The following is a 22,852-nucleotide window of genomic DNA, read 5'->3' as shown; positions in this document are numbered from 1 at the left end:
TCAGGTTGACTACACTGTCACCATTGCAGCCTAGCGACAAAGACCAGGGGCAGCGGCAAAGAGCCAGCGCTGGGCGAGTAAAGCTCATTTTAGTACTTTTATAATAGACAAGTTGGGGGATTAAAAATATTAAAAATAGAGTAAAATCAGCAATAATGCAAGCCACAACCGAGCCGCAGTGCTGTTGGTCACCAATAAATACGACATACCAATTCTTATTCCATTTGTGAGCAAATTCCACCAACAGCATGAGCTGGATGACCAGAAAGATAAAGCCAAAACATGCTCCAATGTAACGCCACACTGCAAAAAAAGAAAAATAATTCTAAATTGATATGTAAACTATGAATTTGTTGTTGACATTTTTAATATACAGGTCCTTCTCAAAAAATTAGCATATAGTGTTAAATTTCATTATTTACCATAATGTAATGATTACAATTAAACTTTCATATATTATAGATTCGTTATCCACCAACTGAAATTTGTCAGGTCTTTTATTGTTTTAATACTGATGATTTTGGCATACAACTCCTGATAACCCAAAAAACCTGTCTCAATAAATTAGTATATTTCACCCGTCCAATCAAATAAAAGTGTTTTTTAATAACAAACAAAAAAACCATCAAATAATAATGTTCAGTTATGCACTCAATACTTGGTCGGGAATCCTTTGGCAGAAATGACTGCTTCAATGCGGCGTGGCATGGAGGCAATCAGCCTGTGACACTGCTGAGATGTTATGGAGGCCCAGGATGCTTCAATAGCGGCCTTAAGCTCATCCAGAGTGTTGGGTCTTGCGTCTCTCAACTTTCTCTTCACAATATCCCACAGATTCTCTATGGGGTTCAGGTCAGGAGAGTTGGCAGGCCAATTGAGCACAGTAATACCATGGTCAGTAAACCATTTACCAGTGGTTTTGGCACTGTGAGCAGGTGCCAGGTCGTGCTGAAAAATGAAATCTTCATCTCCATAAAGCATTTCAGCCGATGGAAGCATGAAGTGCTCCAAAATCTCCTGATAGCTAGCTGCATTGACCCTGCCCTTGATGAAACACAGTGGACCAACACCAGCAGCTGACATGGCACCCCACACCATCACTGACTGTGGGTACTTGACACTGGACTTCAGGCATTTTGGCATTTCCTTCTCCCCAGTCTTCCTCCAGACTCTGGCACCTTGATTTCCGAATGACATGCAAAATTTGCTTTCATCAGAAAAAAGTACTTGGGACCACTTAGCAACAGTCCAGTGCTGCTTCTCTGTAGCCCAGGTCAGGCGCTTCTGCCGCTGTTTATGGTTCAAAAGTGGCTTTACCTGGGGAATGCGGCACCTGTAGCCCATTTCCTGCACACGCCTGTGCACGGTGGCTCTGGATGTTTCCACACCAGACTCAGTCCACTGCTTCCTCAGGTTCCCCAAGGTCTGGAATCGGTCCTTCTCCACAATCTTCCTCAGGGTCCGGTCACCTCTTCTCGTTGTACAGCGTTTTCTGCCACATTGTTTCCTTCCAACAGACTTACCATTGAGGTGCCTTGATACAGCACTCTGGGAACAGCCTATTTGTTGAGAAATTTCTTTCTGGGTCTTACCCTCTTGCTTGAGGGTGTCAATGATGGCCTTCTTGACATCTGTCAGGTCGCTAGTCTTACCCATGATGGGGGTTTTGAGTAATGAACCAGGCAGGGAGTTTTTAAAAGCCTCAGGTATCTTTTGCATGTGTTTAGAGTTAATTAGTTGATTCAGAAGATTAGGGTAATAGGTCGTTTAGAGACCCTTTTCTTGATATGCTAATTTATTGAGACAGGTTTTTTGGGTTATCAGGAGTTGTATGCCAAAATCATCAGTATTAAAACAATAAAAGACCTGACAAATTTCAGTTGGTGGATAATGAATCTATAATATATGAAAGTTTAATTGTAATCATTACATTATAGTAAATAATGAAATTTAACACTATATGCTAATTTTTTGAGAAGGACCTGTATATGGACATGCAATTCATTTTAGAAATATGAAGTGAAAAGTGATGATCTTTACAGATCTTTTGTCCAGAATTAAAAAGATGTGACCACTTTATTATTAATTATATCTTTTCCATTAAAAAAGAAAAAAAAAAAAAAAGCACACCAAAAAAATCCCAAACAATCTAAACAACAACTTAGTCTAAAATGATGACCACTTTTATTTATTTTTCTTTCAACGAGATCCTATCGCCAGGTTTTCCCTATATAAGCTATAACCACCACATTTCCGTCACGATTTAAAAGCATTTTTGACCCGATTACGGTCCAGAAACACTCATTGGACCAGTGCAGGACAATTATAAAAGGCATGTTCATAGGTATGCGAGGCAGCTGGGCGCCAATGAAAATGTTACAGAATTGCTTTTAAACGGAACAGATAGGAGGAGATTATAGCTTATATAGGGAAAACCTGATGACAGGTTCTCCTTAGGCTAAGTTCACACATTGCTTTTTTGAAGCAGCTTTTCTGCAGCCAAAACCTGCTCTCTTGGCAGTAAAAAACAAACAAACAAAAAACAAAAAAAAAAGCTTCTTGCAAAAAGCAGGGTTTGCCAGGCTTTTTATGTGCAGATTATGTGTCATTTGTCTACAGTATATAAAGTTAGCTAAAAAGCTGAAAGTGACATGCTGCAGTTTTCCTATTCAGTAAGGAAAATAAAAAAACTATCATGTGTTCAATGAGATGCCTGAAAACTCATAGCATTTCCTGGTACTAAAAAAAGCAGCTTATAATTGGTATAAAAACACAGCAAAAAACTGCTGCAAAAACATCGGGTGTAAACTTACCTTTACGGTCCATATGCATGGAAAATGAAGAAATATTGCAAATAGTTTTCATTTAAAATGCTCCTGTGCAGACCGGTATGTGACTATGCGTCCTCTGTACAGACCGGTGTGTGACTATGCGTCCTCTGTGCAGACCGCTGTGTGACTATGCATCCTCTGTGCAGACCGCTGTGTGACTATGCATCCCCTGTGCAGACTGGTGTGTGACTATGCATCCTCTGTGCAGACCGGTATGTGACTATGCATCCTCTGTGCAGACCGGTATGTGACTACCGGTATGCGTCCTCTGTGCAGACCGGTGTGTGACTATGCATCCTCTGTGCAGACCGGTGTGCGACTATGCATCCTCTGTGCAGACCGGTGTGCGACTATGCATCCTCTGTGCAGACCGGTGTGTGACTATGCATCCTCTGTGCAGACCGGTGTGTGAATCTGCATCCTCTGTGCAGACTATGCATCCTCTGTGCAGACCAGTGCGTGACTATGCATCCTCTGTGCAGACCGGTGTGTGACTATGCATCCTCTGTGCAGACCAGTGTGTAACTATGCATCCTCTGTGCAGACCGATGTGTGACTATGCATCCTCTGTGCAGACCGGTGTGTGACTATGCATCCTCTGTGCAGACCGGTGTGTGACTATGCATCCTCTGTGCAGACCGGTGTGTGACTATGCATCCTCAGTGCAGACCGGTGTGTGACTATGCATCCTCTGTGCAGACTGGTGTGTGACTATGCATCCTCTGTGCAGACTGGTGTGTGAATCTGCATCCTCAATGCAGACCGGTGTGTGACTATGCATCCTCTGCGCAGACCGGTGTGTGAATCTGCATCCTCTGTGCAGACCTGTGTGTCTCCATAGTAACAGACTACAAACAACCCTGTGTAGTCTGGTGCAGCGTCTGGGTAAGCAGTGAGTGATCAGATTTAATAAACCTACCATAGAGGAATGTCTCCTGATCAGGAATGAAGAATGCTCCAGAACACATCCCCACTAGCAGCAGAAACTTGATAAGCCAGAAGCTGGGGAAAAAAAAGAAGAGTCAGGATATCACTTCATTTTATAACTTCTGCCTCCGTAAAAACAAACAACAACTAAGGTGTTTTGTCAGAATAAAACTAACTAAGCTGGTACAGGAATCTCCCAGGGCTTATTCCAACAATATCAGGAACAGAAGAACAGGTGTATTAAGCCCACCATCTACTGTGTGTGGGGGTGTTCTAACTTTTCCCAGACAGACGTTGGGTGTGGGAAGGGTTAACCCATGTTGGATTTCAATATGCCCAATCATTTGTTTCCATGGGAGAGAAGCCTATTAACCTTATTAAGATTACATGCATGACCGTGGGTGCAGAGAGTAAAGACCGTCAGCCATCTGTAGTGTGTGAGCACCTTACGGTGGGACGGTTATGTCCAGGTGACTATGGTAAGGTTTGCTGGTGGTATATCGCATGGTGTGCCCCTCTATATCGACCATTTATTAGCAACTCGCTTCACCCCTACGTAAGAATGAAAGCTTATAAAAGCAAGGAACTGCAGACACTTGATACACAGAATGGTTCTCAAATAATAGCCTACAAAAAAATGACTATATAACCAGCGGAGCTCAGAATACAAAAATACCCAGGTACTAATGTAAGAGTATGTCTGGCACAAGCGTGCTCGTCTTTCCTCACTACTAAAGCGGGTGCATTTTTCGTGGACTTTAAGTGCATAGAACGCTGCGAGCACTAAGTGAGCAGTTCATAAGTAATAATGTAAATTACATCGTTAGTACGATTCTATAGTGGATGACCCATGCATACTTTGTTAACGATGACATAAATGTGTTTTAATGATATTATGTAGTGATATTGTAGTGGTATAGGATAGCGGTATTATAGTAAGATAAGGACATTATAAAGTTAGGACTCGAGTGTAGGAATAAGATAAAGTGATAGATATAGTTAGGGGCGGGGAAGTGCAGTGGAGGGACAATAGGATCAGAAAATAGTTAAGTATAAAAAGGTAATAGTTAATTGAGATAGAAACCGCCCCAGGTTGGGAGGGGCATGGGTAAATATAAGGGAAAGCACTTCCTGGTTTTAGGGGGATTTAGAGATAGTGTTGATGATATCAGATAAGAGTCTGTAGCAGAAGTTTGGGGCCACTGGGCTAAAGAACAAGATATATACAGACAGTGAGCAGCATGAGCAAGTTCGGTGGTCCATCCCGTAATGTCAGAGGCCAACGGCCTGAATTAGGTATGGAGGAGCCAGCCTTGCTTTCTTTCCCCAAGAGGAAGCTGAGAGGGGATCCACAAAGAGAAATCAGGTTGGGAATCTGGGAAGCTGCGGAGCAGTGCTGAAAATCGCAGGGGCAAGAAGTGTCAGCAAAGAGAGGGATAGCGCAGGCGGAAGAAACTGTTACCACCTTAAGGTATTGTGCTGTATCCGTGACCAAAACTGAACTGGATCTGCTGAGTAAAGCGGAACTATTTAAAAAGGACAAAGTGTCTGCTGTGACTGTGCGGGAGCATCCGGGTCCGCAATCGCGGAGCAAGCTGAGTCCTCTGGATAAAAAGTGAGTGTTATCCGATTCACACACAGCACATGACAGGACACTTTTTACTTGTGGGGTGTCAGGGTGTGGAAACATAGCAGCCCCTCACCCATGACTACCGCCCTGTGCACCTTACAGTAACATAGGCACCAGTTGGGCTGTCTCAGTGGCCAGGGGGCCGCCAGGGTGCTTAATGTATATAATTCGAAAAATTGTCTGTTTTCTTCCTTATATCATTGCTCCATCTGCCCACAGGTTGTGCCTGGTATTGCACCATACTTCAATTAATTTCATTTTAATTGAGCTAATCTGCAATGCCAAACACAGCCCATGGATAGGGGTGGAACCGTTTCGGAAAAAAAAAACAGCTATTTCCCTACTCCTGTTCAACCCCTTGATTCTTGACCACGATTAGGCAATAATCATTCGATTTAGTAGAGGTTTAGCTCTTTCACTTGGGAAGCCAGAACATGGTCTTTACTCTCTGGAACATTATTTTTTTTTATCAGCATGCCCATTGATCAGATGTTTTAATAGCCTAACATGCCTCACACTGGTAATGCCCCCTTTAATTTAGAATAGTCTCTAGAGGCAGATTCTAAGGGAGATCTATGTCCGGCCCATAGAGCTTAACAGCTCATTTACATATTAAAAAATCAAGGATTTCTCTGGAATAACACATCGGATCACAGATATCAACGTACCATTTTATTCAGCCTCCTATGCATGCCCGTGCAGATGGCTTACGAAGGTTGATTCCACTGACAGATTCCCTTTAATATCAAGGAAGGAAGGAATCAAACAGCTGGTACCCCCATAATCAGATGTTACCATCTCCAGTGGTGTCCAGATGTAAATTGTGTACAGATGACACAGCAGCGCCATACACAGTTTAGTAGCCGCTTCCCAGGTTCTGCAGATCTGTAGTACCATGGAGTGGTCACTAAACAATGTATGGATCTGTGTGCGGTGATCTGATCTGTACACGGTTTACATCCAATAGCTGAAGGAGATGGTGACAGCTGTTTATGGGGACCCCACTAATCCAATAATGATGATCTATCCTCGCTATATCTTTTCAATATCAGTAGTGGACAAACCCTTTAAAAGTTAACATGTCATATTAAAAATGGTGATCTGCAGGCGGGATGTTATAGAGCAGGAGGAGCTGATCAAACTGATGTACATTTTTGTGGGAAAAGCTTCAATAAAACTTGCATTTTATTCATTGATTCACTGGTGTTTGTATAAATGCGAGTCCAGTGGGTGGTCCTACTAGTGAATGACAGTCTTCACTGTATAGCGATGCATGCAGAGAGTCCTGTGAATAACTAGTAGGACCGCCTTCTGGACTCCTATCCATACAAGCAGCAAGGATGTCAATGGAAATGCAAGGTTACCCGAGTCCTTTCCCAACAAACCCGCAAATGATTCTGTTCCTCTTCTTCTCTATACCGTGCTGTCCACAGACTAACCTGCTTGAACAACGTTGACAGGTTCCCCTTAAGTAATGTGCATAATTATAATGATAAATGGTGGAATAACAGGACAATAGTTTTTACCCGTTGTGGAGGTAAGCTCGGCAGCCTCTACTGTTCTTAATGTTTATTGTAAGGATGAAGAGTAGAAAGAAGAAGCAGGCCATGCCAAAGCAGACTCTGTACACGGCCGAGTACCCAACCAGCTTGTCACATTTCTGTCCAGCCTGCAGACGCTCACAGATGTCTCCATAAAATGGAATCTAGTGCAAATAAAGATATAAAGAGGCAGGTCAGGAATATCTCACATCATGGTCACTCCCACAGTAAGGCTTCACTTGGTATAATAGTCTTCACATACATTGTATACCGCAGCCATCAACATTCCATACATTCTTGGCTCTGTGTCTTAAAGTGTAACTGTGGTCTCAGGAGAACATGCATCAGAATGTGTGTCTGCCTCCAGCTCTTCCTCCTCATTTCACCAGGGCGTTATGATCACCAACTGTGATCTCTTAGAATGTCTGTGTCTGCCTCCAGCTCTTCCTCCTTCCTCAACAGAACGTTATGATCACCAACTATCATCTCCTAGAATGTCTGTGTCTCCAGCTCTTCCTCCTTCCTCAACAGAACGTTATGATCACCAACTATCATCTCCTAGAATGTCTGTGTCTCCAGCTCTTCCTCCTTCCTCCATAGAACGTTATGATCACCAACTATCATCTTTTAGAATGTCTGTGTCTCCAGCGCTTCCTCCTTCCTCCATAGAACGTTATGATCACCAACTATCATCTCCTAGAATGTCTGTGTCTCCAGCTCTTCCTCCTTCCTCAACAGAACGTTATGATCACCAACTATCATCTCCTAGAATGTCTGTGTCTCCAGCTCTTCCTCCTTCCTCCATAGAACGTTATGATCACCAACTATCATCTTTTAGAATGTCTGTGTCTCCAGCGCTTCCTCCTTCCTCCATAGAACGTTATGATCACCAACTATCATCTCCTAGAATGTCTGTGTCTCCAGCTCTGCCTCCTCTCTCCATAGAACCTTATGATCACCAACTATCATCTCTTAGAATGACTGTGTCTGCCTCCAGCTCTTCCTCCTTCCTCAACAGAACGTTATGATCACCAACTATCATCTCCTAGAATGTCTGTGTCTCCAGCTCTTACTCCTTCCTCCATAGAACGTTATGATCACCAACTATCATCTCCTAGAATGTCTGTGTCTCCAGCTCTGCCTCCTCTCTCCATAGAACCTTATGATCACCAACTATCATCTCCTAGAATGTCTGTGTCTGCCTCGATCTCTTCCTCCTTCCTCCATAGAACGTTCGTTATGATCACCAACTATCATTTCCTAGAATGTGTCTGTGTCTCCAGCTCTTCCTCCATAGAACGTTATGATCACCAACTATCATCTCTTAGAATGCCAGTGTCTCCAGCTCTTCCTCCTTCTCCCATAGAACGTTATGATCACCAACTATCATCTCCTAGAATGCCTGTGTCTCCAGCTCTTCCTCCTTCCCCCATAGAACGTTATGATCACCAACTATCATCTCCTAGAATGTCTGTGTCTCCAGCTCTTACTCCTTCCTCCATAGAACGTTATGATCACCAACTATCATCTCCTAGAATGTCTGTGTCTCCAGCTCTGCCTCCTCTCTCCATAGAACCTTATGATCACCAACTATCATCTCCTAGAATGTCTGTGTCTGCCTCGATCTCTTCCTCCTTCCTCCATAGAACGTTCGTTATGATCACCAACTATCATTTCCTAGAATGTGTCTGTGTCTCCAGCTCTTCCTCCATAGAACGTTATGATCACCAACTATCATCTCTTAGAATGCCAGTGTCTCCAGCTCTTCCTCCTTCTCCCATAGAACGTTATGATCACCAACTATCATCTCCTAGAATGCCTGTGTCTCCAGCTCTTCCTCCTTCCCCCATAGAACGTTATGATCACCAACTATCATCTCCTAGAATGTCTGTGTCTCCAGCTCTTACTCCTTCCTCCATAGAACGTTATGATCACCAACTATCATCTCCTAGAATGTCTGTGTCTCCAGCTCTGCCTCCTCTCTCCATAGAACCTTATGATCACCAACTATCATCTCCTAGAATGTCTGTGTCTGCCTCGATCTCTTCCTCCTTCCTCCATAGAACGTTCGTTATGATCACCAACTATCATTTCCTAGAATGTGTCTGTGTCTCCAGCTCTTCCTCCATAGAACGTTATGATCACCAACTATCATCTCTTAGAATGCCAGTGTCTCCAGCTCTTCCTCCTTCTCCCATAGAACGTTATGATCACCAACTATCATCTCCTAGAATGCCTGTGTCTCCAGCTCTTCCTCCTTCCCCCATAGAACGTTATGATCACCAACTATCATCTCCTAGAATGTCTGTGTCTCCAGCTCTTACTCCTTCCTCCATAGAACGTTATGATCACCAACTATCATCTCCTAGAATGTCTGTGTCTGCCTCGATCTCTTCCTCCTTCCTCCATAGAACGTTATGATCACCAACTATCATTTCCTAGAATGTGTCTGTGTCTCCAGCTCTTCCTCCATAGAACGTTATGATCACCAACTATCATCTCTTAGAATGCCAGTGTCTCCAGCTCTTCCTCCTTCCCCCATAGAACGTTATGATCACCAACTATCATCTCCTAGAATGCCTGTGTCTCCAGCTCTGCCTCCTCTCTCCATATAACGTTATGATCACCAACTATCATCTCCTAGAATGTCTGTGTCTCCAGCTCTTCCTCCTTCCTCCATAGAACGTTATGATCACCAACTATCATCTCTTAGAATGCCTGTGTCTGCTTCCAGCTCTGCATAGAACCTTATGATCACCAACTATCATCTCTTAGAATGTCTGTGTCTCCAGCTCTTCCTCCTTCCTCCATAGAACGTTATGATCACCAACTATCATCTTTTAGAATGTCTGTGTCTCCAGCGCTTCCTCCTTCCTCCATAGAACGTTATGATCACCAACTATCATCTCCTAGAATGTCTCTGTCTCCAGCTCTGCCTCCTCTCTCCATAGAACCTTATGATCACCAACTATCATCTCTTAGAATGACTGTGTCTGCCTCCAGCTCTGCCTCCTCTCTCCATAGAACGTTATCATCACCAACTATCATCTCCTATCACAATAATGGGAAAGTCTGTGCTCACTGAAAACAGATGATTTTTTTTACCCGTGATTTGAAATATTTGAGAATGAAAGATCAGTTCAGGAGGAGAAAGCAGCAGATTTATTTGATAAGATATATTACAAAGTTTATTATTTGTGCGCTATTGAGTTATAAAAATAAAAAAATAAATGAAAGCGACAGTTAATCGCTAACTACTTCTGTAAATGACAGCAGAACAGGAACAGTGAGTGAACTAGGTGTGAGGCAATTTAAAAATAAAAATAATCATAAAACTATAATAGAACGGTTAGCCCATTATTCAAAAATACATAAAACACCCATATGTTCAAGTGCACCCTCTGCACTCGCAAAAGCAAGAATCTGAACTGGAAATACAACACTACAGGTAAAAATGGTGCAAAGTAATAAGCAGGACCTGCAGAGGACGGGCATGTCAGGGTACGCTCGCTGAATCGCTATTTTATGCACCATATAACATGTATATGGTGCATAAAATAAATCTTTATCCGGTAATGTTCCTTTAAAGACCATTCACTGGATTTTTATTTTTTTTTGCTTAAACAGAACACCTCCTCAAATAGGTGCTGCTCCACTGGTTCTGGAACAGTTTTTCTTTTGTGACCCTCAAAGTTATGCCCCCTGGAAATACAGATGCAAATTTTCCCATTAACCAACTGGGAGTGTACCACAGAACTTTTCCTTGGACGTTTAATTATATCCTTTGACACTGGCCAATCAAAACCACGGCTGCATCCCCAGAGACGCCCTGTTGTTCACACCCAGTTGGTCAATCACTCCCAAGAAGGTGCAATTAGAAGATCGGAAATAGGACAAACCCGTGGGAAGAGATGTCCCGCTCTCGTTCCCTATGGATCAAATGTTCATCCTTCAAACATTGCAACATCCGTAATAATCACATAAAATATCTGATTAGAATAAATAAATCTGCACCAATACCACTATGGCAGCAGATGGGGGACAGTCAAGGCCAGGCAGGTTCCCTTTAAATAGTGAATTTTAAGGATAAACCAAGGTGTGTGTATATCATGAATTTTAAGACTTGTGAACTAGAAGAAGCAGGATGTGAAACGTGCGTTGGGGTGAGGAGGGACACAGGTTTTCCCACGGCTGTGCTCCACATCACTATTTAGGTAATAGGTTTCATTTACAAACTCATATTATTCTTGCCTTTATCCTACTGAGTAGTTTATATATTTGGTGCATTATATATACCGTATATATTTTTTTTTAGGAGGTCACTGATCTGAATATTATATTTTTATGGTATCCTATTATTTTAGTGCAACTCTAAATACTTATTAAGGCATAGCAGCACAGCACAGTGTCCCCCCAGGTTACACGTTTTTTATTGTGTATTAATAAATTTAATGTTATAATATTCTGGTTCTCTTCATTTGGCGCCTTACTACGTTAGTCCGAATTGGTGTTTATTTAATAATTTACTAGAAGCAGAAGCGAGCCTATGTGTGTCTCCATCTCTGTGCAGCAGCGCGCGTCTGCTCCTCCCCTCTGCATAGACTTCTGTGTGCAGAAGCACGAGTCTGCTCCTCCCCTCTGCATAGACTTCTGTGTGCAGCAGCGCACGTCTCCTCCTCCCCTTTCTGTAGACTTCTATAGGCAGCTGCCGTAATCCGATTTCTCAGAGGCTAAATTTGTCTTGTTGCTGCCTCACTGAATCTGGACTAGAACAATTAATTGAGTGCATGATGTTGGGGAGGTCTGCAGAAAAGAGAATCAGGCATGTTCTGTTGGTAATGTAATTTCATGCATGCTCAGTGATGGTGTCCATAATGCAAGACCATATAATTGGATTATCCATGTGACGCCCATTAGAGGAGATTGATTTATACTGAATCTACAACCAGAGGGTGAGAAATTCCTCACCACACTGTACAAACACCGTCCCGTATACTTCTACACACTGGATCTGCGCTTGGAATAATCCATGTTATAATAGGAATAGCCTCTGGGTTTATTTCAGGATAATAATCTTTTTGCTTCCAGAACGTTTCTGCTCATGGCTTCTGCCTCAGATTTTCCATCTGCTGCTGCGAGAGGAGATGCTGCGGCTGAGACAAGTATGCAGATTATTGCTTCTAAATGGAGGACCGAGGGAGAATCGGAAATGCTGAGAGACGTAGACAACTGCAAGGATGTGTAATGCTTTACCCACTGCACCAACATCGAGTAATAGAATAAGTTTACATACAAGCGATTAGTATTTTGTAGCATTGCCTTTAAATTGTCTGACTTGTCAAGCGTTTCAGGTCGCCTTCCATCAGCTTCTCACAGTAAGTTTTGGGAATTCAGGCCCATTTCTCCAAATAGTGTAAGGGTACTGTCACACAGTGGCACTTTGGTCGCTACGACGGCACGATCCGTGACGTTGCAGCGTCGTTTCATTATCGCTCCAGCGTCGTAGACTGCGGTCACACTTTGCAATGCACGGCGCTGGAGCGATAATTTCATGACGTATTTGCGATGTAGAAGCCATTGGTTATTATGCGCACATCGTATACAATATCGTGCACACCTTTGTCACACGATGCAATCATGCCGCCACAGCGGGACACTAGACGATGAAAGAAAGTTTCAAACGATCTGCTACGACGTACGATTCTCAGCGGGGTCCCTGATCGCAGTAGCGTGTCAGACACTGCGATATCGTATGGATATCGCTGGAACGTCACGGATCGTGCCGTCGTAGCGACCAAAGTGCCACTGTGTGACAGTACCCTTACTCAGGTTTGTAGGCTTCCTCGCTTTTCAATTCTGCCCATAGATTTCCTATAGGACTGAGGTAAGGACTTTGTGAGTTTTCTTTCCACTTGAGCCTATCACCAGTCTGCGGTTGCCCTTTTTATTTAAGAAATCAGTGGGCAGCCTCATACTGATTCCAAGTAGAATTTATCAAAAGTAGACAGCCAAAACTAATCCTAACTTTATAGCAAAAGTTGGGTCCAACCTTCCCGATTGTGGGATACCGGCATGCAAATAGGGATCCGTGACCCTCCACGGCCCCTCACACTCACTTGCTATGCACAGGTTATCTAGAGATCTCAAGCTTTGCACTAATCTGGAACCATTACATCCTTTCAAGAGCTCTTACTGATTAGCAACTGCTCCAATGATGTCAACGTTCAGTAAAGGATGTGACAGAGCAGTGGCGCATACACTGGGAGCAATGGGGAGCATTGGGAGCAATGGGGATGGGTGCAGAGAGCATGGGGGCAAGTGAGAGGGGGAATTGGGTGCAGACAAAGTATGGGGAGCAAGGAGATGTGGGTGCAGACACAGGGTTAATGCAAAGGGCCGGATCTCACATTGCATAGAATAAAGTGCCTAGTGCTTAAAGTTCTTTCCATTCCCTATAAGACCTATGCAAATCAACTTTATCATACCGTCTGTGATGGGTCACCATATGCCCCTTGACAAGCATTTTGCATCCTGCTTCACCAGGGCATATGGTGACACATGACTGAGTGATGATAGGTTAAAGTTGTTTTGCATAGGTCTTATATTTGAATAGAAGGGACCTTGTATTCCTTTGGGGTTTCTTTAGGGCGTGCAATGCCACGACCTGGATGAGGTTTGCTAGAAATTTGGGTCCTTTAGGGACACTTTTGATAAGTTATAATTAGAAAATCAGTCTGTGGATGCCCACTGATTGGGGTCAGTCTATGGCTTCCCAAACATACTACCAAAGTCATGGAACAATGGCTTAAAGAGTTCTTATCACCACTGCCTATTTAGAAGACACTTTCGCACCCAAGCCCTGACTTCCCGGCTGATGTCTTGAGATGCGGCTTCAATATCTCCACATAATTTTTCTTCCCCATAATCAAGGCTGTGGAGTCGGTATGCCAAACCTCCGACTCCTCAATTTCCATGACACCGACTCCACCAAAATGGGCTCTGACTCAGACTTCACTGCCACGACAGGGCTGTGGAGTTGGTAAGCCAAACTTCTGACTCTACAGCCCTGCCATAATGCCATTTATTTTGTGAAGTGCAACAGTCTCTCCTGCAGCAAAGCCATCACACAACAGTACGAGTAAGAGCATGTGCACTTGTTTAGTATTTGCAGTAAACTTTTCTGCTGCATAAACTGGAGAATTGGCAGAAAACACACAGCGCAAGATACAGATTTTTTACACTTTCGTTTTTTTTCCTTCAGTGTAAGTAAACAGCAGCACACAGTCAGACATGGGACACATAGTTAAAATCTGTGCTTTAACCCCTACTTCATGCTGTTCTCAGATTACGCAACAAAAACCTGCTGACAGATTCCGTTTAATTCCAGAAATCTCATTCACTTTACTGGTACCGTAAAATGCTGCGTGCCTTGTTCTGCGCCAATAACGCAAGATGTGAAGAAGCCCAAATACTCCCCTTCAACACTTCCATCACTACCTGACCTGCTGGTCTTTGTACCAGGCTCTGTATGCAGAGGTGGCCGGTAACTTTATGCAGGACTTCTTACAAGCAGAGACCTGGTTAAAACATCTACATCGTGATACTTTGACCTTCGTATGGCATTTGTATATATCCACAAATAAAGTTTTCTGCACTTTTGTGGAGCAAGATCCTCTACCTTTTACACACTGCATGTACACCAGCATGTGTGCTGACCCATTTCTTCAGTTTTATCCACTTTATGTGACTAGGGATTTCAAAAAACTCATTCACTTGTATATACTGTACTGTGTGCTAAATTTCTGAATCAGACTAAAAAAAATATGTCATGTGTGCGACAGCCCACGTATGTAGTATTGCAGGGTCAGTAATCACTCTTTAATAAAGGCTGAATGTAAAGGGAAAAAAACATGGCCCAAAAGGGCAATAAAAAGTACTCCTCCAACAGAAATATAAAAAAGAAAGGACCCCTATAGTATTGCATAGAATAAATCCCTTCTGATGAAGCAGGATGCAAAACGCGCGTCGAGGGGCATACGGTGGCACGTGACTGACGGTATGATAAAGTTGATTTGAATAGATCTTATAGGGTATGGAAAGAACTTTATGCACTAGGCACTTTATTCTATGCAATAATTATATATATTTTTTTTATAAGGGATCTACATTCTTAAGTGATGTACTGATGTTACTCAGATGATCTGAATATAAATTTCCCTTATTTTGTTTTTGTGTTAAAACTACTGATGGACAATGTGTAACTGAATGATATGAATTCTATAATGTATTTCTATTTATTTATTAATATTTGCCCTACAATCCCTTTTGCATTAACATTTTAATGTTGATGTGGTACATAATCAGTCATTTCTATTATTATATTTATATTACAATTATTTATTTTTTCATACTTATTCATATTGGCTTATTTATTTATTTTTTATTGGTCCTTGCACCGCAACCATACAATCACTGCACATCAATACTGCTGTAGTACACATTTTCCGTATTGTTGTTCTTTTTCTACCCGGATTCCCGTCTTTTATTCATCTAGTAGTTTTGATTATGAAGCGACCCTGACTCATGTGTTATCATCATTGATTTTTCATGTCTACTCACCATTTATATGTTTTTCAATGTTTCCCTTTCATTTTTTTTTGTTAATCAATAAAGATTACCTGTGTTTATATGTCAGTATAAGGGGTCTTTTCTTCTTTATTTTTTCCTTTTAACTTAAATAGAGCCTGTACACTTAGTGTAAATGATGCTGTTCTCCAGTTTTTTTGCCCTTCTCTGTTTCCGAGATATGACCTGCTCTACCCTTTATGCAAATCTAGTCCTTTTAACCAAGTGGGTGTGGCCCTCACCTGTCCTCTGTAGCCATATTCTTGCGGGCCACACCCACTTGACTAAGAAGATGTGATTTATATACAGGGAAGAGAAGAAGAAACGGAAGAAAAACATCTACGGATTCAGGACAGCAGCATTTACACCAGGTAAAAAATACAATTCCGTTTTGCGGGGGGGTTTGGACATAAGCCAACGGGAAGAATGCAGTGTGAATGGGGACTAAGGCCTCATTCCGATGGCAATTTTTTGCAATTTTCTTTTGCATAGATGGACCTTTGGCTTTTCATAAGTGGACGGATCCGACTTATATATATTTTTAATGGGCTTATTTTTTACGGATGAGTATGTAATCGTTTCTTAGTAGGACACTGTTTACTTTTACACTTTCGTCAGCCATTGCTGAGGCTTTGCTCAATTTCACACCTTGGTCAGCCAATTATTACTTCGTACATATCGCTCATTTAATTAAACTGGTCTAATCCAAACAACAACAAGAAAAACAAGCTGGGTACATGAGATTTCTGAAATCTCAGACTTTACTTTCACTGGAAAACGTAGCTGAAAATTTGGATAAAAAAACTCACTGAAAACAAGACTTGTGTGAACAAAGCCTTAGGTGGAGATTTTTTAAGCAAATCCGTAGAACACGAGGAGGCGCCATAACAAGCATGTAACAGAAACATCTACACACAGCAGCATCTTTCCCACCCAATTGCAATCTAAAAATGTTTTTATTTTGCCTGATCGATCAGAGTACATTAATGATCGCACTGAATTATTGTAGTCGTAATATGTTAAACGGAAACTATCACCAGGTTTTTACTATGTGATCTAAGAGCAGCATAATGTAGGGGCAGAGACCTTGACTCCAGTGATGTGTCACTGACTGGGCTGCTTGCTGTCATTTTGATACAATCACTGTTTTCTCTGCTCCAGATCTAGCAGTTCTCTGAATGCTGAGCTCTGTACAACCCCGCCCACACCAATTGGCAGCTTTCTGTGTACACTGTGCATAGGCAGAAAGCCTAGTCCTGAAGTCATAATCTCCTGCTGATAAAACACAGATTTTATTGAAACAGCAACTCTCAGCCTAGTAAGTGATACATTGTTGAAATTAGGGACTCTTCATTATGCTGCTTTCAGATTATAAAGCAAAAACCTGTCGATGGATTCCCTTTAGGACATCAATGTAAAATTGTAGAATGGCTGCTGGGTTTTCATATTCTAGTTTCCTTCCCTTCATGGATAACTTACATGGTCTTCCATTAGTTTGGCCACACTCGTGGACATCATGACAGCGCAGAGTATGGTGACCAGAATGAAGAAAAAGGCATACATAATGCGGGTGCTGGTGGACTGCTTGATCTTCGGGCAGCACGTACAGCACAGGGCGCAGGCCGCAGCCCCGCAGCAGCAGGCCACCTGCAAAAGAAGACAAAAAAAAGATATTAAATTCAATCAATCTCTACACTAACACATAAAATAAAGAATATGCTGTTTATGGCAGACTTTAGGTTGCTGCATGCAGTTCTGCTGAGAGGTGGAAAATGTGGACTTCTGACCTTCCTCCCATTCTCCATCTTGTACCTAAATGTGTACGTGGCGTGTACATGATAATATTTGGGACCATGAGCCAATATGACCGGCATTGGGGCGTATACACATACTGTATACATAGCATGCATGGCATTCATTGCTTGATTTTGGAGAGGTTATCCATTTGTGATGATTGGGGGCCCAAGAAGTTCAGCCCAGTTCACTTTAATGCGGTGAGTGGTGGTCCCAGGAGCAGTCACACTAGTGAAGTGGTTGCGCTGCTCCATGATGGGTCACATCCCCAAAGATCATCCAAAAAATCTTTTAAAAACCCCCTTAGTAGAAAAATGACAAAAATAAAATCCAAACACTTAAGAAGTGACATTGCAAGTGTTTTATCATCACATGATCTGTATACAGGTGCAGCTTTTCTAAGCATGTATCCACCTGCCAGGATAAGTATAGTTATCAGTGCGAGCACAAATGAGCCAAAATGACATAATAACAATAATTATAGCCATAATTCATCCCATCAGTAGAGTTACCAGATCATCTGCTATGAAATGTGAAAGAAAGTGTTGGAAATCTAAACGAGCTCCCATATGGTTACGAGCACTTTATCTGCCCATAGAAAATGGCCCTTGGTCCTCCCTGGACAGCCCCTTTTAAATGAAGCAGTCCCCCTTGTAAAATAAAAATAACATACTTGGCTCCCAGACTCTCAATTTCCAGTGATGTCGGCACCAGGTCTCCCAAAGCTCAAGTGACCCCCTGCACTCAATAATCGGCCGCTATTGGGCTGCTGCGCTTTGACTTCTCTAGGACAAATGTCAGGCAAGCAAAAGAGGGAGCGCAGCAGCCCAATAACGGCCGCTGATTGGCTGCAGGGCTCGCGTGGTATAATAATGCTACACAAACCGCGGAAAATCCAGTGTCAGTGGCGCGAGATGAGCACATTAATTTTTTATTTTACTGTGGAAACTACTGAAAATGGGGTTCTCCAGGTAGTGCACAACCCATTTATTTTCAATGACACGTGTAATGCTTTATTTCTCCCATGTTGGCACAACAGTGGAATTAAACACTTGCTGTGACTCCACAGCAATTACAGATGACGTCTGGAGGCCACGCAAACACAACAGCTCATTTACATTTGGATTATGTTAGTGGTTTCTCCTCATTTTTAATACAAAGCAAACTAAAGGAAACTTGTTTTTTTCTGGATCTTTAAAACTTGTATTCTTCAAGATCCAGTACCTCTCCTTGTTAAACTCTTGTACATCCCTAGCTAAGGATCCATCCTCACTAAGCTCCAGTAACCTCCACCAATCCCACTACTAAGCACCATTAAGTGCCCACCCGCTAAACTCCAGTAACAAACCCCCACTACTAAGCTCCAGTAACTCCCCACCCGCTAAATCCCAGTTACTTCCCACACTATTAAGCTCCAGTAACTTCACACCGGAAAAACTCCAGTAACTCCCCCAGCTAAGCCCCAGTACCTCCCCCAACTAAGCTCCAGTACCTCATACCACTTCTCAGCTCCAGTACCTCCCCCAGCTAAGCTTCAGTAACCTCCCCCACTACTAAGTTCTAGTAGCTCCCCCAGATAAGCTCCAGTACCTCCCCCAGCTAAGCTTCAGTAACTCCCCCACTACTAAGCTCCAGTACCTCCCTCAGCTAAGCTCCAGTACCTCATACCACTTCTCAGCTCCAGTACCTCCCCCAGCTAAGCTTCAGTAACCTCCCCCACTACTAAGTTCTAGTAGCTCCCCCAGCTAAGCCCCAGTACCTCCCCAACTAAGCTCCAGTACCTCCCCCCACTACTAAGCTCCAGACCTCCCCCACTACTAAGCTCCAGTACCTCCCCCACTACTAAGCTCCAGTACCTCCTCCAACTACTAAGCTCCAGTACCTCCTCCCACTACTAAGCTCCAGTACCTCCTCCCACTACTATTCTTCAGTACCTCCCCCCATTACTAAGCTCCAGTAGAATTGGAGAATGCAGAATTTCTTCATACATAACCATACATCAAATTGCTCAGCTCCTCTGGCTCTATAAAATGTTGTCTCCAGAAAAGACTCAATTTTTTGGCATGGCAGGTTCCCTTTAAAGGGCTAGTCCAAGATAATGCACACAGGCAGCAATACATACATATATATATATATATATATATATATATATATATATAAAAATATTTGCTCATGCTTTTACTCTCTGAACGTATACCACAGAAGCCACTGATTGGCTGCAGACATCACATGGGACATACGGGCTGGGACGCCTGCAGCCATCGTGAACAGAAGACGGACAGGGAAGATAAGGCCTCTTTCACACTTCAGTTGTTTGGCGTCAGTCTAAATCCGCCATTTTCCTCAAAAAACGGATCCGTTTTTTTTTCGACGGATCCGTTTTTTCCCCATAGACTTGCATTAGCGACGGATTGTGACGGATGATCGTCCGTTCCATCCGTCATGCGACGGATCCGTCAAAATTTAGCGGACGTCATCTAGACATTGACGGTCATTGCAACGTTTTTTGTCTCCGTTGAAATGACGGATCGCGACGGATCCATCGCGTCCGTCATTCCATAGAATGGCCACCTATGGGCGACGGATCCGTCGCGACCGTTATTTCGACGGATCCGTCGCCCCAATCCGTTTTTTCATTTTTTTTCAATTGCGCATGCTCCAAAAAGTATATACAACCCCCGAGTAACGGATCCGTCAAAAAAACGGATCCGTTACATCCGTTTTTTCAACAATTGTGACGGATCCGTCGATCTGTCACTTTGTCGGAAGTGACTGACGCCAAACGACTGAAGTGTGAAAGAAGCCTAAGGGACTCTGATGTGGAGTAAAAGCGTGAGCATCTAGTATTTCATTATTGTATATGTATTGTTGCCTGTGTTTAACTAATGCATTAAGTACAATTAATGGCAATTGGGGCAAGTCAGCGAGAAGGGAATGGAATATTATGGGAAGCCCCTTTAAGGCATTGTCATTCACAATTACGTGGTCGTGTAGATAAAACAAAAGGTGACTGCGCACCTTATAAGTTATTATACATGGAAGATTATAAAGATTAAAGTCTTTATAGTCATTTTCGTAATTGACAAAGTCTCTTTCAGTTGTGGGAAGGGCCGGGTCCCAAGCGGCGGAGGATTCACAAGCCCTGGAATGTACAGGACACTAGGGGTGTTTATCTTCACTATATAAGCAGCACAGTCATCAGATCCCATTCCAGAGAGTCCAGAAGCAAACATGGTCAGACGACTACAGAGCGCACAGAGTCTGCCGTGCACGCTACACACAGACGTCTCCCACCATACAGGTTTCTACAGGAGAAAGTTTCCAGCACCTTGTTGACTCTGTGCAAAGAAATATCTATTCTGATGAAATGAGGGAAACCGTGTATATTCAATGACGGCCTGGGATACAGTGCGTCGTACACGCTACCATTCATCAAATATACAGACAAAGTCACTGGCAGACACAGACAGCAAAGGGCCCCTGTGCAAGAACAATATATGGGCCCTTTGCTGACCGAGAGCTCCTAAAAATGTGGAATTGTAACTGGTATACATGGGCCCATTCTTTCTTGGGCCCCTATGTGGCAGCACAGGTAGCACCAATGATATGTTTGCCCCTGGGCGAAGTGTAGTCAAGAGAATCTTGGGGGAAAAAAGACTAATGTGCACATGGTCTTATGGTCTCAATTTACACCACCGCCCTCCATTATGCCCATAGGTGATGATCTCATATCCATGGGGTAACAAAGCTTTTGGGCCCCAACAAAAAATCTACAACAGGACCCCAAATTATCACAGGCCTTTAATCGTATTTGGTTTTCTCATATGTACAAAAGTGTCCTTTTAGACCCACCTAAGCTCCAGGACCTGGGCGTGATTGCAGCCCCTGATCCGATTTTGCTACACCCCTGTGGCCACTATCTACTGTCCAAATTGTAAGTACAAGATATATTTTATGATAAAAGGACAAATGAGCATACCTAAGATTTTATCACAGACACATATGTGACACAAAGGGCACTGCAACATTGCCGGATATCGGCCACACCAACATAAACATTTCTCACAACTTTCTTAGAAAGTAAAAATAAGGATATAAAATATACCACCGCCATTTACTGTCATGGAGTGTTAGCCCACGTTCACACGCTCAGTATTTGGTAAGTATTTTACCTCAGTATTTGTAAGTCAAAACCAGAAGAGGGAAATAGAAACACGTCACCACTTCTGTATTTATCACCAACTCCTGGTTTTGGCTTACAAATACTGAGGTAAAAACTGACCAAATATTGACCGTGTGAACAGCCGAGTCGTGCAGTGCCCAGACAGTGCCGTAAGCTGTTCATATATGGTGCATACAAGCAACTCCCAGACTGTTATACAGTGGCCATATGAAACTAAAAAGTACCCAATCAGTACCATACTGTGCCCGCATGGTGCCATACTCATCCAATATAGTAGTAGTATAATATCCACAGTGTCATTCTGTGATGAAGTAGTGCCAAACAGTGCCTACAGAGCGCCATACTTTGCTAAGGGAGGGTCAATGTCTACTCAGTACTGGACATCACATTAAAACCGTTCTGGCACAGTGTTTCCATCCAAATCACAGGGCTCCTCACAGTTTGCTCTGTATTTAGCACCATAATAGCAGGCCTAGCGAAAAGCACACCAGTAATAAGCTAAATGTGGAGACAAAATGACAGCCGGGTGGTTTTTCATCTGTAGCCAACATGCGTCTTCTATTTCTTCATTTATTTTTTCTTTTCTAAAAAAGGAATGTAAACGGCGAGTACAGAAGGTCTATGGTAAGGGACACAGCTCGACATGAAGAAGCTCAGTCAGGTGGGCTATCATCATGGAGACCACAATTAAAGGCCTCTAAGGGACAACAAGACCCTTTGGTTTTGTGAACCCTCCATTACAATCACTGTGTATCCCTAGGAATGACAACAAGCCACACACCACAAATACACCATTGCTTTCTGAGCAGAACTGACCACTGGATCCACAGCAGATGCTTCCTGTGTTCTCCATGATGGTGGAGCGAATGGACACAATGATCACACATGTCCACCTTTTATTATTACCGTTCTGTATCCTGCAGGTTTAATGAAGGTTTTGAAAGGAATTCTAAACACAGAAATTGCGCAAAGAAAATCAATAATTATCCCAGAAATTCATCTCTTAACCTTCTCCTTGATGCAATTTTGTATTTAATATTACAATTAAAATGAAAAATATATAAAGGGTATGTGCACACGTAGATGGAACCTCTGCGGATTTTTCCGCATCTGTTTTGAGAAATCCGCAGGTAAAAAGCACTGCGTTTTACCTGCGGATTTACTGCGGATTTTATGCGGTTTTTGTGCGGATTCCACCTGCGGTTTTACACCTGCGGATTCCTATTATGGAGCAGGTGTAAACCGCTGTGGAATCCGCACAAAAAATAAACAACGCAGCGTTTCCGCGTGTTTTTTTCCGCAGCATGTGCACTGTGGATTT

At 42.8% G+C, this 22,852-nt stretch overlaps 1 protein-coding gene across 1 annotated transcript in view; it reads right to left on the bottom strand.

Annotated features, from left to right (window-relative positions):
- SERINC5 (serine incorporator 5) overlaps positions 1-22,852 on the bottom strand; it is a 60,533-nt gene that overhangs the window by 17,749 nt on the left and 19,932 nt on the right. Inside the window, exons 2-5 of the mRNA XM_077286702.1 lie at positions 17,034-17,201; positions 6,915-7,093; positions 3,751-3,833; positions 210-303 (exon numbers count right to left, since the gene is read on the bottom strand). Coding sequence (XP_077142817.1) covers positions 210-303; positions 3,751-3,833; positions 6,915-7,093; positions 17,034-17,201 — 524 coding nt within the window. The remainder of the gene's footprint in view (positions 1-209; positions 304-3,750; positions 3,834-6,914; positions 7,094-17,033; positions 17,202-22,852) is intronic.

The sequence above is a fragment of the Ranitomeya variabilis genome, chromosome 1, assembly GCF_051348905.1.
Source record: "Ranitomeya variabilis isolate aRanVar5 chromosome 1, aRanVar5.hap1, whole genome shotgun sequence".
Taxonomy (NCBI): Eukaryota; Metazoa; Chordata; class Amphibia; order Anura; family Dendrobatidae; genus Ranitomeya; species Ranitomeya variabilis.
The sequence above is the reverse complement of the archived record's forward strand: the minus strand, read 5'-3'. Positions and strand labels throughout refer to the sequence as shown.